Below are 19186 nucleotides of genomic sequence, written 5' to 3'. Positions count from 1 at the left end.
ATCGGTCTTGGGGTTTTCAAGAAGAAGATGAAAATGTAAGAAGTTTACGCACGACGCACGACGGACGACGCACGACGCACGCCGGACGAAGGGCGATCGCAATAGCTCACTTGAGCCTTTGGCTCAGGTGAGCTAAAAAAAAAAAAATCATAAATACTGTGGCAACAGACAACTTACCAAAAGTATACAAGCATGTGCATGTCTGATATATGCTCTTTCTCGCCCCTTCTCATGTCTCTGTCCTCCAGAGTAGTCATCTTCCAGTAATATGTTATACAGCTGCAGGCAATCAACAAGTAACCTGGCTGCAGTATGCAATATGGCTACATCCTGCAGCTTCACACCTTCCTTCAGCAAATATTCTGCTTCTGCCTGCAAAGTTGCTATGAAGTCAAGGATCCATCTCTGAAAAAAAGAGGCGATGAGGTAATGACTGTACTGTATACTGTATAAATACATGTAAGAGCTATGTCTGGACTTTCGTCGAAAGACCTGCTAATGCATCATATTTCTCTCACACTGACACTGCATAATTGACAAATTATGCATTTTTTGGCAGTTTTTCTATTTGAAATGAAGAGAGAAGTCCATGAATTGTTCATGTTGATATTGTGAGAGAAAACAGCAAAAGTCTTCATTAGAATCTGACCTCATATACAGTAATCACAACATGGGAAGAGAGACTCCCTGGTGAAGCTGTCTTTAACTTTATACTGTATCTACCATATAGTATGCAAGCATAGTATTTGATGAATCAGGACTTGTAAGACTATTTAGCAAAGAGTTAAAGCTGCCATCTTATAACCAAAGGAATGGAATGAGACATTCCTGATAAGCATTAAAATTCCTTTTCAAAAAGAATTAACAGCTTTCAACCTTGTATAAAAAAAAAAATACACTGCATTTGTGTCACACAAGGCATTATTCTGTTGTGTTGCTGACTTTGCAAACATCAGTTGATGAGCAACATCTGTGAAATACAAGGCAAGTGCCATAATGTGTCTCGCCCATTCGCGTACCAGAAATCGTACGCCAATGGGATTTAACAGGTAAAAAAGTGATATAACAGATAAAAAGAGATATAAAAGGGTAAAAATTTATGGCAAAAAGGAAATGTGCCATAAAAAATTGGGCCCTCAAAGTTTGTTGACCCCTGCCTGTGACCTTTGACCTTGTGGTGACCATCCACTCCCCAAGGGACATCTACCATCCAAGTTTGGTCACAAACGGACCTATGGATCAAAAGTTATGACCCATAATAGAAATGCGCCATAAAAACTTAACATTGGGCTCTAAAAGTTTGTTGACCCATGCTTGTGACCATTGACCTTGTGGTGACCATCCACTCCCCAAGGGACATCTACCATCCAAGTTTAGTCGCAAATGGAGTTATGGATCAAAAGTTATGACCCATAATAGAAACGCACCATAAAAACTTAACATTGGGCTTTTAAAGATCGTTGACCCCTGCTTGTGACCTTTGACCTGCTTGTGATCATCCACTCCCCAAGGGACATCTACCATCTAAGTCTGGTCACAAACGGACCTACGGATCAAAAGTTATGACCCATAATAGAAACGCACCACAAAAACTTAACATTGGGCCATAAAGTTCATTGACCCCTGCCTGCGAGCTTTGACCTTGAGGTGACCTTCATTTATGGTAAAATGTGAAACTTTGTATGACCCATCTTCCCTCGAAGTTTGATTGCAATTGAAGCCCAGAGTAAAGTGTCATTGAAATTTTTGTAGCGTTACGGCCAGACGACGGACGGACGGACGACGGACGGACAGACGCCGCAGGCGATCCCTTAGTCTCCCCTCACCTCCTCCGGTGGGCTCGACAAAAACCCAAGTTACAAAATGATTATATTGGTGTATGCAGCAGAGAAAAATCAAGCAAACAGAATGGTAAATATTTCATCAAAGTCTGGCATGTACTGTAAAACTGGATATTTTCGCAAGAGTAATATTTCAAGCGTGGCCAGGTAAGATGAGCAATTAAAGACATCAACTAGCTATTGGAAGAGATGGCAGGCAAAAATATTTGCTTGCTTATGTTTTCAGACTAGTTTCTGCTTGTGTGAAATGCACAAAAATGTCAACATTTACAGTAGTAGGAAAGTTGTGGAAAGGTGAATACACAAGACTGCCTTATTTGTTGCAACCACATAACAAATGTGCAATCAAATAACGCAGTGAAATCAATCACCTTCAGTTTATACACAAAATTATCTTTAAACTAGAAATGTCGCTACGGCGACTGATGCCTCCGCCATAATGCATGATTCTCCCAATAGGTGTATAGTACAATGTCTTGACAATGTGTGATGACAGTTTTACATAACTGGCAAAATATCGAAATAACAGGTTTGTCAGAAATATCTTGAATGTTCACTTTCCACGAACTGGGTTTGCTATAATTGTCTATTAAAGAGTGCAGGTGCACATATTTGGGGAATTGAAAATTTTTACTTGACTTCTGACCGACCTTATTACAAGTTTATGCATTGAGTATAATTTTCAAGGTATGAAGAAAGAGTGTAATTACAGTACAAAATATTTTTTTTTCATTTAAACCTGACCTTTGACCCTTAACCTTTGACCTTTGACCTTCTGGCTGGAAATTTCCAAGAGAATCTCCATCAAGTAATACATGTACATATATTAAACACTTTTAAAACTAATAATGCAATCATTGCATATGCTAGTATACATGTATGAGGGAAATACAGTAGTAACATTTTGAGGAGTTGACCTTGACCTTTGAACCCCTGACTATTGACCCATGACCCTTAAATTCCCTAGATAATCCCTGCCAGTCAGCACATGCATATGTACCATGTTCCATGAAGATACATTGAACCATTTGCGAGAAAAGTGATATTGCAACATTTTCACCTAACCTTTGACCTTTTGACCTTTGACCTTATGACATGAAACTCTCTCTGGAGAATCCTTACGCAGTAGTACATGTCTACACTAAGTTTCAAGAAAATAACTGCGGGCATTGCATAGATATGGGGGAAATAGCAACATTTTTAGCATTTGACCTTGACCTTTTGACCTTTGACCTTTTGTCAATGTCACTAGAATCTACTCAACTAATTGTCATATCATACATCATCCTTGGACCAAGTTTGGTGAAAGCTGCTTCATCCAGTTTTGAGTTATCACATAAACAGATAAATTTTAGGATTTGACCTTGATCTTTGACCTTTGACCTCTGTCCGATTTCCCTGAAAAACTAATCAAGTAATTGTCCCATCATACATCATCCTCCAACAAAGTTTGGTGAAATTTGCTCCATACAGTCTTGAGTTATCGCGTAAACGGATACAATTTCATGATTTGACCTTGACCTTTGACCTTTGACCTTTAGCCGATTTCACCCAAAATCTTATCAAATCGTTGCCCCATCATACTTCATACTTGGACCAAGTTTGGTAAAATTCCAGTAAATATTACTCAAGTTATCGCGTAAACGAAAGCGTACGGACGTACGTACGGACGGACGGACAACCCGAAAACATAATGCCTCCGGCACCACTTCGTGGCGGAGGCATAAAAATGATTTGGCAACTGCAACCACTACTCCCTTAAAAGTAATTGTCATATCATCACAAAAGTTCAAAGTGACCAGATACTTTTCCTGATTTCATTGCAGAAAAGAAATTCATTAGAGATTAATGTGCAGGATAGTGGGAGACCTATGAAAGCTGACATCATTGCTTCATGAAATTTGCATATGTGGTTCCAACTGAAATCAGTTTTATGAAAACATTATGTAATTTCACAATCACAGAGCCTCCTCACTCAGAATGAAGTTTGCTCTTTCTACAAAATCTATATGGGGAGTGGATTTCATTGCTTTTGGTTAACTGTGAATTTTATAGCTTAATTTAACTTGCAGCAACTATAATCTTCATGAATTAAAAATTCTGTAAAAAAGTGAAATGAATAATTTTACAGTAGTGTGCTTAATTAAAACAGACAGATCTCACTTAATTAAAAACAAACAAACGGTGGGGCTAGTGTTCATCAGAGTATCTCAAATTCACCCTGCACATTCTTGCAGACTATTACCTTTCATCAGAATTTAGCAAACTTGGGGGGGGGGGGCAATTGTGTTTATTTGTATTTCATCACACTGGTAATAATACCTGCCAAGTTTGTAGAAATCTATGTGTTTTCTAAAAGAAGATCAAAATGTGAAAACTGGCCCCCACTTTGGTCCTGGCCTCCAGGGGACCACACATAGATGTGCCATGAACAAACGTGAATGCATAGTCACTAATATATTTACTCGGAGCATTTTTGGTTTAATAAAATACTTTTAAAGAATATCTGATTTGGGGATTCTGGGCTCCCTTGTAATTCCAGGGGAGGACCCCCAAACACATGCATACACATCTATATAGTAGGTGCATACATACATACATACATACATACATACATACATACATACTGTATATATAAATATAAACACACACACATACATTATAAAATCAAACTGTTTCCACTAATGTAGATTGTTTTCTTTCCTCCACAAGCAATGTGAGTACAGATTCATTTCACTTATTTCATCCTTACTAAAATGCACAACTGATTAGAACACAAAGATATTCATAAAAGCCATACAAATCATAAAATATAGCTATTACCTCTGATTGTAAGTCATGATAAATCCTCCACCTGCTGACAACCACAGAACTGAAAGAATAAATATGAGGATGTCAGTATCACAGGACTGGCATCCATAAGTTACCAATGCAGTAATTTGATGAATGTCTGTTATTATTATACAGGAATTTACTGTTACAAGTTTTCCACAATCAGTCCAGTCCTTTGAATTTCATAGATCATTGACACATTATCAGTGGCATAAATGCATTTGGATAACCAAATATCTGCATACTTTCATTTTGGTAATCATATTGCACAAAATGTACAAAAGCTACTCTGATTGTTTAATATTCCACACATATAGCAGACAGCAAATTGAAAAAACAAAACAAAAAATGCCTGAACCTGCCAATACAATATAGTCATTCATACTGTTTCCTAGAAAATGGAAAAAGTGACAGTGCTGAATGAAATAAAATGTAATTTATGCAGAAGTAGTCACTTTTGTCATCCGATTCTGTAATTTAATAATAAAAGGGATCATAGCTCAAAGGCACAACATTCACAGAGAGGAATTATGAGGAACAATGACCGTGTACATAGGGCCTACTTGCACTAATTGAAAACTGATGGAAAATATCGCAGTGAAAACAAGTTTGGCCATCCTACATTCATAAACATGATTGTCACTGCAATGATCTTGTAAATTGTCTTGAAAAAGGTATTTACACATAACATGAAATATTCAAGCTTTGAACTTACACTTCATCAAATAATTCTGCAATTCGGGGTTGTATGTGATGTCTCTGTAGCTGTTGCTCCATGCCTCCTATCCCTCAGCCTATACCTATTGTCAGTATTCAGTATGAGAGCAAATCATAGTTAACAAATCAAATAAAAAAAGAGGAAGAGAGAAGTGACACACACATTGCATGTACAGGAATTATTATCAAAATGAGTGACAACAAAAATTCCATTGGTTCTTTCATTATAAAATATACAAGCATGGTTTCTACTAGTTTACAAGTTGAACAGCACTAGAGTTCTACATTTTACTTCAATTGCAAACTACATTAGTTTTACCAAAATTAATTTCAACAACAAACTTTCATCAACAATTTTTTGGCAGAAAAATATGTGACCATGCATCACAAAAACCAACAAAAAGTTGCAAGGCCTATTTTTATATGTGAGGACTCAAATTATGTGAAAAGGGTATAAAACCCTCTCAATCTTGAGTTTTCCCTATTTCCTGAAACCTTTGAGCAAATTCTTCTTCAACATAATTCGAAAGTTTGGTATCATAAAATGAACAGATATTGAGCTTTAGCAGTTTTCTGGAACATTTTTTGGTAGAATAGTGTGATTGATAGGCACATTTTAGAGGCCTCTCTTCATTTCTTTAAAACCCTGTACACAAACTTTATTTTTAACCCTAATAACTTTTGAAAGGATGATAGTCACTTTGACAGTTAGTATTACTCATGAATAGAATGTGCTAAATAGAGCATGTTTAATTTTGTCCCATAGATTCATTGCACAGTTAGCATGGCTTGGTAAGATTAAGCGCTTTAAAGGAAACAAAAACCCAAAGAGAAAAGTGGACTGAGTGAAAGCAGAAATAGTAGGACACATCAGTGAAAGTTTGAGGAAAGTCAGACAAGCAATGCAAAAGTTATGAATTTTCAAAGTTCTGGTGTTGTAACCGCTGGATGAGGAGAATACTAAAGGTTTTTATGACTGATGCCATGTGTAGAAACAATATGAAGACAATATAGATATTCTAGAGGAAATATCACAAAAAATAATTTTTCTAGCATAATGAAAGAGCACTTGACTTACCGCTTTTAGCAAGCATGTGAGTGTAAGTAAAAGCATAATTCTGGGCAAAGCACCACGATAACGCTATTACATTTTGCAAGTGTTAAATATTGATTCTAAAAATGTCAAGGTTCCATGACTCTCTCATACACTCATCACACCATTCTGGTCAGCTTGTTATCTAGACTAGGGCCTGGTAGAGACCTAACCAGTTATACATCTCAAACGTTACATGTTCTTGCAAATTTACCTAACCCTGAATCACAACAGGGCTGCCAACTCTCACGCATTGAGTGTGAGACTCACACATTTTGGTCCTTTCTCACTCTAAAACTTTATTTCATTTGCATGCATTTCTATTGATCTCACTCATTTTGACTCCTAAATTATAGCATTGGCCTATGGGAGTCTCACTCTCTACTAGTTTCCAGTGTTGGCAGCCCTGTCACAATATAAACCATGGCACTATGTAAAAAGACATTAGCTCCATGAATACATCATACCATGGACCTACTACACATAGACTATGAACAGAGGTCTTTCTTTGAAATTTGAAATTACTTTAGCAGTGATTTTGCGATGTACACTACAACTGCACATTGCATTTTTCTTGATTTAAGAGAGTCAGCGTTAGAGATGCCCCTTCTGCGCATGTAGTTTTTAGATTTCTCAAAGCACTGTCTTCTTGTATCTAACGTTAAAGGCCTAGGCTGGCTGTCAGTGGGCAACACTGGATCAGAGCAGGAAAGCATGTTCAAAATGCTTTTGTGACACTTTTGACAGAAACGGGTGCACGTATTAGTTTCTAATTACCGAGTGATGAATGTCCATGTCTAAACGGTAAGACTAGTACTAGATACAATAGGTCCATGGTCGAGTCTCAGCTACACTGACCCTAACTGTTAGCTGTATTGATGTCTTAATCGTAACTAGCGGTTAGGTCTAACGTTACGTAGATACCGTAATAGATCTAGGCCTAAATCAAATCAAACAGATGCTTTTTTGTTTTGTTTTTTCGTCAGTCACAGAAAATAAAATGATTAGATTCTAATTTCTATGATATATTCTAGGGGGTTGTGTTTCCCGACACTTAAGTTCACGCGTGAAAACTTAACGTTACATTACAGATGCACTTACAATACCGTACGCGTCCACCGGTCCCACAACGCTTGGTCATATGCCATGGTCTAATATTACTCATGCATGCCAAAATCAAATCTCTAAAACAGAAGTCTAACGTTACATAGATCTAAAGATATCTAACATGTTAACACTTAACAGCTAGACTCTGCATGAGCATGGGTTAGACTCTAATGTGTCGTTACAACGTTCTAGTCGTTACTCAGACGTTAGATCCTATAATCAAACCGAGTGTAGCAGCATCTTAACACTAAATTTACTAACGTTAGTTAGCATTTACGTAGAAATTGCCTAACTGTATGTTTTGTTAATACATGTACTATAATAGGGCCTATTAAACGTTAGGCGAGGGTGGTGCCGGGTGGCAGGCAAGTCAGTCTCCTAACTGCAAGCTAGTGAGCGACTAACTGCGACCAGCCCCAACACGCAGTAACCTTACACGGAGCGTCCCAGGGTTAGTGAGCGACCTGTATTTGCACTTGCAAGTTGCAGGTCTTGATAACCTAGGTCTACTAGGTGGTTCTAGACCTAATACTATATATACGATTACACGAATATCTCACCATTTCTTGGTTCTGACGTGATATGCATGATTTCTTTGATAATATGCAAATGAAATGTATTCAAATGACGAGTCATTGCGTTGGAAGTTTGTTTTCTGCAAGACGATTTCATGACTGAACCAGAAGAAGAAGAAGAAGAAGAAGACTGCCACTGCACCAAACTGCAATTTAGTGCAAAGGCCGCCGGCGCTCTAGGTACAAGCCCCTATACTATAGCAAGGCGAGGCGCACTGCATCAGAATACTGCATGCATGCGTATGCCTCACATGCACGTAAACAGTCACAGCCTTTACGGCGAGACGGTGCGGGGGTGATTTATGTACGAGGGTCCACGTCCAGGAGCTGTGAACTACGACTGGCATAAAATTATGCGTATCGATAGCCCATATCGCCATACACACGATAACCGTGAGCGGAGCAGACGACTCATTAGAATGACATGAGGCCTCGGAGCTCGGAGGCGCCCGAGTTGAAAAAAAAGAAGAAAGAAACATGAGCAAAGGATAATGGTTACTGTACATGTTAGAAGCAGATGGTGGAGCTGGAGGAGGATGAGTTTCCTTCGGGTTTTCTCCTATGATCTAGAGTCACTGATATGGAGAGCTACCGATCAACGAACAGACAAGTATCGCATGCAGTACATGTACCAGCTCGCAGCAAGGTTGGGGAATCCCACAAACACAATCAAGCGGAAACGGGATCCGGGGAATCCCCACTCCGCCTCTCTCTCCCTCTCTCCCTCTCTCTCTCTCTCCCCCCCCCCCCCCCCCTTCTTTCCCACACCACCAACACCACCACGCACACACTCTTCTCGTTCGTATTCTTTATTCACATGAATTTCGTTCAGTGATACTCACACAACAATCACCAGTCTGAGCAGGGAGTCACAAATTCAATAGCAGCTGGTCTTCAGTACGCTGTTTGATCACATAGGCACTACATTAAATGTATGCACACACACACAAACAGTGCGAAACCCCAGGAACTATGAGGTTGTTGTTGTTGTTTTGTGTTTTAGAAGCGTTTTCCACTCTCTTTAGAATATTTACGCCACAAACAGAAGTATACATTGTATATTCTCGACAAACAGACAAACAGAAGAATATGGATATTCTCGACCCAGCCGCTTTCATTATAAAGCTCACTCAAGATTGTAAATTAATGATAAAATCAGTATTCCAAACATGGGGGTTTTAAATAGTATAATTTCATTGGCATCACCCGACGTGGTAACGTTCAGTTGATTTGGTCCAATCTAACATTCGACTATCGGTACATAATTTCATAGATGCGTGATAACACTACTGAATAAGAAATCATACTCGCCGGATGCAGTCTCGATTTTTGTTTGACAGAGCCATCTTTACAAAGATGTTTCCGCCATTCCTTGGGTCCTTGTTTGTGGGGCTTGTTTGTTTGTTTGTTCGCTTGTATGTTTTTTTATTCCCCATAGTCTGTAGAAGTAGTCCTGGAGCTATTATACTATGTTGCTTTCCAGGGCTTGTTTTGTGTTACCGTTTTGACACAGAGCCGAATTGGGGACAGAGCTTCTTTTTTTTCTGTGCGTTTTGGGAATTTGAGTATATCCTGGATGGGGATATAAATACAGTCCAATCTTTCAGTCTTACAGTCTATTTAGACCTGCTTAAACATCAATAATTTGAATGGTTTTGTTGTCAATTGATAATGACCGGTGACATTGAAGGGAGAGAGAGAGATACCGGGGGTGAAATAAGTACGGAATCGTATGCATGACGATTCATGTAAGCCATATGTTGGAATTGGTCCCAGCTTAAGCTCATAATTATCTGTAAATGAAATTGACCAGCTCGAGCGCTATCACTGGGTCGTATACACCTATACAGTCCTACTAAATGAAGCGGGGACGTACAAGCTGTCTTTAAGATATATAGATAATCATGAATGAATATATAGATAAATTAACAAAAAAATAAGTAAATAAATAAAAAAACCCTATTGGGAAGAATAGTTGTTATCCGTGGCATGCATCTACAGAGTGCATCTTGCACGATCATTTTGAAGGCTATAGACACTCTTGCAATCATTATAAGAGGGACTAAATTCGTTAGATTCAGTGGTGCTTTCTTTGGTCACATGCGTGTAAACATGTGTCACGTGTGATCAGGGAGGCGGGAACCACCTCCCTGGAATAGATCCTCCGGGGAGCTATAGTAAGTTTTGTATGAGTAAGATGTGTACGGTATAAGAAGGTGAAGCTGTTGTTGTTGGGTTTTTTTTTTTTTAGAACATTAAGATTGGAACCAGGAACAAAGGAAAACTTTGTATTTTACTTTATGAAACTGAAACGAATTTCTAACAGTGCTTTGAAAGTTGGTACCGAAAATTTGAATTGCAATGATAATGTTAACACTGGCAAAGCACAAAGTACTCTTCAGGAGCGACCACTTGAACTAATCAAAAGTAAAATTAATGATTTGATTAATGGTTCAGTTCCTCCGCTCAGAAAGAGGGGTCTAAAATTTGCCCATTTGAATATTCGTAGTTTAATTTCTAAAATGAACTTAGATTACTTCTGAGACATACATCATTAATTTGGATGTCATTGGTTTGAATGAGACATTTTGTGATTCCATGATTGATGATTCTGAATTGCATTTCGATGATTATGTCCTATTACGTAGAGACCGTACAAGACACGTGGTGGTGTGGCTGTATATTTCCAAAAGATTCAGAGACGACTTGAATCCATCTACGATACTTTAGAATGTCTTTGGTTTGAATTGCATTATCCAAATAAGCCTTCCATCCTTGTAGGGGAATTTTACAGACCTCCGAATTCTCACGTTGATTTCTTTGAAGAATTAGACAAGAATTTGGACTCTGCTCTCTCGGAACATATGAGTTGTATTATATTATAAGGTGATTTCAATTGTAATTTTATGCCACACCATTATGATGTGAATACCGAAAAAGTTATGTTGTATACAAATATGTACGGACTAAGTCAGTTAATTGATACTGCCACAAGAGTTACAAATACTGCTTCTACTTTAATTGACTTGATATTTGTATCAGACAAAGAACTTTACAGTGAATGGGGAATATTTGAGACTATATAGCATAATAGTGATCCTTATTTGGTATATGCTATTCGGAACTTCAGTGCAAAGATCCATCAAAAGTCTGAATGTGCAGAATTTCGCTCATTCAAAAATCTTAATGAGGAGGAATTTTATGGTGATTTGAGAAGAGCTCCGTGGCAGGTCATAAAAGATATAGACGACGTTGATAATGCGTGGGATATGTGGTTGACGCTTTTCAATAATGTTATATCAACAATCACATACCTTCGCGCAAAAAGCGGATAAGAAAACATGCATGTCCATGGATATCCGATGAGGTTGTTAAGCTCATGACGGAACGTGATAAAGTCCTCAAAGCTGCTAAAGCTAACAATAGTGATGATCTTTGGAATACCTATAAATATCTAAAAAACAAAGTTACTCATCTCATGAGAATAAGAAAAAAACAGTATAACACTGACCAAATTTTACAAAATCGTAACAACAGTAAGAAAATGTGGAAGAGCTTGAGAGAACTTACGCCTAAATCATCACCCATTTCTCCCAATACCATAAAGGTTGATGATGCAGAAGTATCGGACAACGCAAGTATTACTGAAGCATTCAACAATCTTTTCATATCTAATGCTACTAAAATTACAAAAGATCTGCAGAGGAATACTTCTCAAATGATATTAGATGAGAACAAAGGTTTCGTTCCATCTCATTCTCAATTTAACTTAAGTATGATAACGAGAGATTTTGTATTGAGACAGATCGAACTTCTTGGCAAAGATAAAGCAATCGGAGAAGATCACATCAGCTGCAAACTTTTACAGACGACAAAGAATGTTATTGCAGAATCTCTTTGCGAAATTATTAACAAATCCCTGTCTACGGGAGTTGTTCCACGTGAATGGAAGAAGGCTCGGGTAGGAGATATTTCTTCGTTGAATAACTACCGCCCCATCTCAATCTTACCAAAGGTGAGTAAAATTATCGAAAGGGCCGTACATCAACAACTGAGCGAATTCATGAATGCGAATGATTTACTACACCCTAATCAATCTGGTTTTAGACCATTTCATTCCACATCAACTGCTCTTGCAAAACTTGTGTATCAGTGGTCTTTGAATATAGATAATAATCAAATTTTTGGAGTTGCCTTCATAGATCTTCGGAAGGCATTTGACACTGTAGGCCTACAAATTAAAGTGTATAGGAATGGGTGTATGCAAGGGGGGGGGGGGGGTCGGGAGGGTCGTACGACCGCCCCCTCCATTTTCAAAAGGTCCACTTTTTGTAACAGACATTTTTGTTTTTCGAGGGCTTTTTACCCTATAATAAACAATTGGAAAAAAAGTGACCAGGTGGTGTTCCAGCAAATTTTCAAAAACCTCGTAAATTTCGTAACTTAGTTTTAATGGGTGCTGTTCGTTATTCCGAAGGTTCGATATTCCGAAGGTTCGTTATTCCGAAGGTTCGTTAATCCGAAACACACAAATTCCCTATACCTAGAGGTTCCTTAATCCGAAAATGAAAAAGGGTTCGTTAATCCGAACATTTGTGGCGTTATTCCGAAGGTTCGTTATTCCGAAGATTTGTTAATCCGAAAATGAAATTCGGAAAAACGAACCTTCAGAATAACGAATCTTCGGACTGAAGAGCCTTCGGAATAACGAACCTTCGGAATAACAAGATGTAACCGTTTTAATATGCCATACCTTATTTCTAAGCCGCACTGCCATGCCGAAAAAGTCACTTTTGTATATGCACCAAATGGCCCCATTTTAAGATATAAAATTCAAAAACTCCCACACCCTCCCCCCGCTCGGTCGCTCCGCTCCCTCGCAAAGGTAAAGGTCCAAAATTTTGATTACGACCCCCCCCCCCGAAAAAATCCTGGATACACCCCTGATAGGGTGTAGCAAGACGACTGTAGATTGGTTCAAATCCTATTTAAGTGACAGACAGCAAGTGACGCAATTCAAAGGAAGCAAGTCCCATGCACCCTTCAACTATTAAATTAGGTGTACCTCAAGGGTCAATTCTTGGTCCCCTTTTATTTTCAATTCATGTCAACAGTCTCCCGAGTGTACTACAGAAGGTGTTATAGATAATAGTATGTACGCTGACGATACGACCCTCACTGTCAGTGCTAAAATATGACACTGCAGTTTTAGAAGAACAGATAACTGTTGCACTAAACAAAGTAATGGGGTGGATTAAGGAAAATCGTCTCGTCCTTAACACTGACAAAACTTCTGTCATGCTTATCGGTTGCCGTGCTAATCTCAGGAAAATTGAAAAATTCAGTATTTCATTAGATGGTATAATATTCTGATTAAAAGAGTTCAGTTCACCAAATGTTTAGGTGTTTTAATAGATGAAGAATTACCAAAATGGTCTAAACAAATCGAAAATGTATGTAAACGTACCCAGAAAAGTGTCTGCATGATAAAGAGAGCGAGGGCCTTCTTGCCCCAACAATCCTTAAAATTACTTTATAATAGTCTAGTGTTACCACAATTTGATTACTGTTCTGTTGTTTGGTCAAACAGATTTCAATCCCATACAATTAAGCTAGAAAAGATTCAAAGGAGGGCAGCACGAATAATATTGGACAAAACATTTGACACACCGTCGGCTGATTTATTCAAAAGCCTTTAAATGGATGACACTAGACAAACGTTTTGAGTTCAGTCGCGTTATGATGATATATAAATGCGTCCATTACTTATAACCTTCGGACCTTAAGGTGCACTTAGTTAAGCCTAGTGATGTACATGAACATCATACAAGGCTAATAGACAGTGGAAGTCTACGTGTGCCAAGATTTCGCTCTGATTGTCACAAGTGCGGCCTTCTCTACTTGAATGGAATAGGGTGGATTATTCAATTAGATCAGCTTCTTCCATATATTCATTTAAGAGATTGTTTAAGCAAAGCTGTTATTTGTATAGTAACACACCACATTTATTCTGGGCTAAGTTATCATTCCTGAATAATAGCGTTTTAATTGTTATTTCGGCATTCTGGTGAACTCTTGCTATGGCATGTATTTTTTATATTACCTTGCAATGTATACAGTATGCTGGTATGTATGTTATCTTCTGTGGTTTATATACGTTTTGCTATTTCATGTACATAATTATGTTTATCAATATTATTCAGGGCTCCATGGAAAACCACTATTTATTGGTGAATGGGCTACCCTGACAAAAGATTAGAAATAGATAAATAAATGAATAAATAAATAAATAAACAAATGAATAAAAACGCTAATTTTTGCAGTTATGTGGCATAAAATCGTACATGTCATATTGATTATCAGCTCTTCCGTGCAAGTCGTTGTACACATAGGTTCACTCACGAACGAAAACAAATTCAACCAATGGCCAATCATATTATGTTATCATGTTACAAAATTCCCCACTCCGTTCTTAGCTGAGCGATTCAATTGAACCTTGAACTCAAGGCTCTTTAACGCTGTAAAATCTGATGGCTACTGCTGACAGCAATGAGCTGACGTGACGTGTTTCCACCTTGTAGTGGGGATTCCCACTGTTTGCAGCCAGGAATAAACAAAAGATCAGAAAATCATGAGGCTGTTGTTCAGCTTCAGTTCAGTAATATCATCTGAGCTATTATGCCCAATAACAGCCATACAGAAGAAAAGAAAATATAGTCACAAAATGTCGGGGGAAAAAAAAGATTCCATCACTAAAACATGAGACGAATGAACATGCCACAATCCTGCTTTAATAGTCTTCGCCAGGAGTGTAGCATGAGAATCAAGATCTTCCAGTCAGTTATGTACTGAAATGCGCTGTGATAAATAAAAAAAAAACACATAAAACGTGAAATAGTTTGATTGTCTTTCCTTTAGCTCACAGGGGATATTCGAGTTTCAAAACTAAAATAAACAAGACTTTCCTTATTTTTATTTTATCATGATGATTGCTGTTTGTATAGCAGCTGGAAGGCATGATAAATATTGCATGAACCCAGAGACACACAAGCAACTGATCAGATATGAGTGAAAGCGAACATAATGGTAAAAAAGGGTGACAAATTTAGTTAAGCTTGACTAAACGATCAGAAACACTATGATATTTACATAAAAAGCGAAAAGAGAAGCCAAATAAAGTTAGAGTGTGTTTACAGTAAATCCTACAAAGATTCGAAAGTTCGGGGTTTTAGATTTTCATTCAGTTCCACAAACCTGTGATATCGGCAAGTTGAATGGACGGATGATGTCACTTTCCCAAGTCTTCGATACTAATTATCATTATGTTTCTCATAGGAACTACAGTACACCATTAAAGTACGTTATTTATATAGCTTAAAGTTACTTTCAAGATGATAGGATTATGATTAATTCACTCATTACATCATTATAATGATCATATTGCAAGTCAGTCTCTATCCATTGGTAATGGTAATTATAATTGGTTATCTTTATTCCACAGGTTGTTTTTTAATCTGAAAATTAAATAAAGTTCGCTATTCCAGAGGTTCGTTATTCCGAAACTATACAAATCCTGTATACCTAGGTTAATCCGAAAATGAAAAAGGGTTGGTTAACCCAAACATTTGTGGCATTACTTCCAAAGTTCGTTATGCCGATTCATAGTTCTGAAAATGAAATAAAGTTTGCTGTTCAAAGTTTCGTTAAACCGAAAATGAAATAAGGTTCGTTATTCCCAGGGATCGTTAATAATCAGGGGGAAAAAAGAGAAGATGGGAATTGACGAACTTTCGGAATTACGAACCTATTCGTGGGATTTTTAATGCAAGTGTGACAATTTGAATTTCCCTTTTTTCGAATTCAAAAGCAACACCAAAACTAAATTTATATTTGGCTAATTCTTATATGCTACCACTTATCAGAAAATGTCTCACTTCCCTGCAACAGCACAAAAACACAGAGTTTTCATTTGGACTCTAATAAATTAAAGCATCATAATAATTTATTTTACATGCATTAAACACAGCTGCAGCTATACGTGGGTATATAAGTAAGTCTCGTCTCGAGATTAACGATCTCATTTTAAATCCTTCTCATTAAAAATTAATAATAAAAAATATACATATATATGTATATATATATATATATACATACATAATATATATGTATATTTTTTATCATTTTAATGAGATATATATATATATACACACACACACACACACACACACATATATATATATATATATATATATATACATCATCCCCTGTCACTCTGCCAGTCATCAACAATTAACTTTAATCGCTTTGTTTATTTGCTGTGGTGATATTTATGTTCTCCGTGAGAAAAATATAATCTCTTCGACCTTGATATACGCTCCCCTCATATGTAATCACTTCGCTCCTCTTCATCTCTATAAAATTATAGAAACCACATTCTTTAGGTCCTGGAACATAATCTACCAGTCATGTCAAGATGATTAGCTTGTCAATACATTAATATAACAAAGTTTCCGCATTTGGTTTTCATGACATGGAGGTGAGAAAGATATAAATGGTAGAAGAGTCACAAGGAAGTATAGATTCGTGTTTATGCGATTATCTTATATATTCCATAGCAAGTCGAAGTCCAAGGGACAAAACACACAGATGCCACACACACGCATGCAGCGACATTAGCATATACCCGCAGACACATAAGCACATAGATTGGCCCGAAGTCACAAAGGTATTTGTATACAAAATGTAAGTTAAATATCAATCCATGATTTAAAGTTATAGTTCATAAAGAAAATCTGAATTACATCTACATCAATTACTGCCATATTATATGTATCATTGGGAGTTTAAATGCTAAAACAAATATATCTATTAACTTTTTATCAAATCAAGATATTTGAGATTAAAGCTGAGAAAAAATATGACAATATGACAATTTAGACATCTTCAGGTATTTTTATAATACAATTAGTGCATTTATATCATTGAAAACACTTTATTTTTCTCTATTTGATGATGGCCTTACTTAAAAATATTTGAACACGGTGTTTATCTGTTGTTGTTTTTTTGTCTTCATATAATTCAGGCATACAATAATATTGCTTAATGATAGTACCTCCTGTAATCACGGTAATGATGTGCGTGAAACTCGGAGGAGGAATAAAATACCAAAAAATGAACCTCTCGTCAACTACCTTTGTGAATGTTATTTATTTAGTTATTCCTTTCTACTTTCACAGGGTAGCCCTTTAAGTAAAAAAAAAAAAAAAAAAAAAAAAAAAAAAAAATCCTGATATACAGAGGCCCGGCACAAAACCAATACAAAATACATATACAAAGTTACAAAGTATACAAAAGTACAGTATGTGTCAAATGTTTTATATACATACAGACTGCACATAAGTATACGTATAATATGTATATTATATTCAAACATTATTACTAGTATATGCGTACAGTGTATAATAATGATAATGTCGGATTATTATCATTGACATTTTGTCGTATTGAATTTATGCTATATGACCGTGTTCCCCAACCTGCATGCGCATTCGGACAATCTTGCATATCTACCTACCTAGATATAGGGCCTTGATCTATCTGTACACACACACACACACACACACACACACCAATACGGTGCCATACATCTATTGCCCTGGACAATTATTGCGCCGTACCCGCTACACGAAAAGCAGTAAAAGATTCATGTGAGATCGATAGATTTCAAGACAAGGTTGCTCTTAAAGGACCTGTGAAATGTATGCACGTTGACTCGTGTTTATTTTTTTCCCCTTTTGTTATTTTATTATTATTTTTTAGTTTACTCGGATCCAAGATTTTGCCGGAAACATGCATGTGAATTCTTCTAAGTTTAGGTGAAGGTGCACTGAAATGTCTTTGATTCATCCAGTGACTGACAGAAATTACGTCATTGGCAGAATCTTTGTTTGTTTGTTTGTTTGCTTGCTTGCTTGCATATACCTTTTTTTGTTATTTTGGTGGATCCAAGTAATCTGAAAAAATAGCAGAAAAATACATACTATTTATTATGATATGGCACGTATAAAGATACCCTTCTGACCATACAAGTGATGATCAGAGTATAATCGAGTAAAACAAAGATGTAACATACATTTTCTACTGTGCAGGTCCTTTAAGCTGCTACATGATAAGAGGAAACGCCATGCAAACAAGACGAAGAGACAGATCATAAACTATATACATGTATAGGCCAAATGTATCGAGCAGTTGCTGTTTGTAGCTGATGCATGCACGGTTGGATTATGACAATTTGCCTGATGCAGAAGTTCAATGATGATGTTGGCGTGTAGGGTATGCATAGAACCACCTCACCATCAAACCATAAGAAAGCAGGAGAGTGTTATATGTGCGGCAGAATACAGTAATTATGATACTCACTCGACTAGGCATGATTCGCAGGGAATCTCCTCTATATTGGTAACTATGTTGGTGAGCAACTCACATATGCCAGATATTTTGAAAACGCTGATCACAGTTAGCAATCACGCGAACGGGAAAATAATCTGAGAGGCGAGAGTTTCGATGGCTTGTCTCCGACTGTCCGCCGCTGACAACACTTCTCCGTACCATCAACGGTGCACGGGCGATTTATACGCGGATGCTAGTCTAAATTCTAGACTGCTTTATATAAATATCAAATATTTTTACAGCGGAACACGCACTGCAAACGTTGAGCGGTACAATCTCTAGAATTGGTTCATCCGAAGAGATTCTAGAGATTGCGAATTTACACTGCTTGAAGGGCATATATATATATATATATATATATATATATATATATATATATATGTGGCGTGTTGTGCATTTGAACGAAAAAAATAAAGAGTTTAGAATTTAGACTACTCAAAGCAAACGCTGATTGCGCAATCGGACAGTGATGCTGGGGAATCCCTGACACCGGCGCGGGGCGCTTTTCATAGCGGGGTCGCTGGACGTGTGCGGTTAGGGAATGCCAAGAAAGTTGGAGTTGCAGAGTTCTG

General features: G+C 37.3%; 1 protein-coding gene across 1 annotated transcript in view; it reads right to left on the bottom strand.

The window, feature by feature from the left end:
- LOC140235525 (3'-5' exoribonuclease HELZ2-like) overlaps positions 1 to 8266 on the bottom strand; it is a 74376-nt gene extending 66110 nt beyond the window's left edge. The window contains exons 1-4 of the mRNA XM_072315548.1: positions 8151 to 8266; positions 5389 to 5473; positions 4665 to 4713; positions 178 to 405 (exon numbers count right to left, since the gene is read on the bottom strand). Of these exons, the coding sequence (XP_072171649.1) occupies positions 178 to 405; positions 4665 to 4713; positions 5389 to 5450 (339 nt within the window). The 5' untranslated portion in view covers positions 5451 to 5473; positions 8151 to 8266. The remainder of the gene's footprint in view (positions 1 to 177; positions 406 to 4664; positions 4714 to 5388; positions 5474 to 8150) is intronic.
- Between the last annotated feature and the right edge of the window lie 10920 nt (positions 8267 to 19186).

The sequence above is a fragment of the Diadema setosum genome, chromosome 11 (genome assembly GCF_964275005.1).
Source record: "Diadema setosum chromosome 11, eeDiaSeto1, whole genome shotgun sequence".
In the NCBI taxonomy this organism is placed as follows: domain Eukaryota; kingdom Metazoa; phylum Echinodermata; class Echinoidea; order Diadematoida; family Diadematidae; genus Diadema; species Diadema setosum.
Note: the sequence above shows the minus strand (reverse complement) of the source record. Positions and strands in the feature narration are given on the sequence as shown.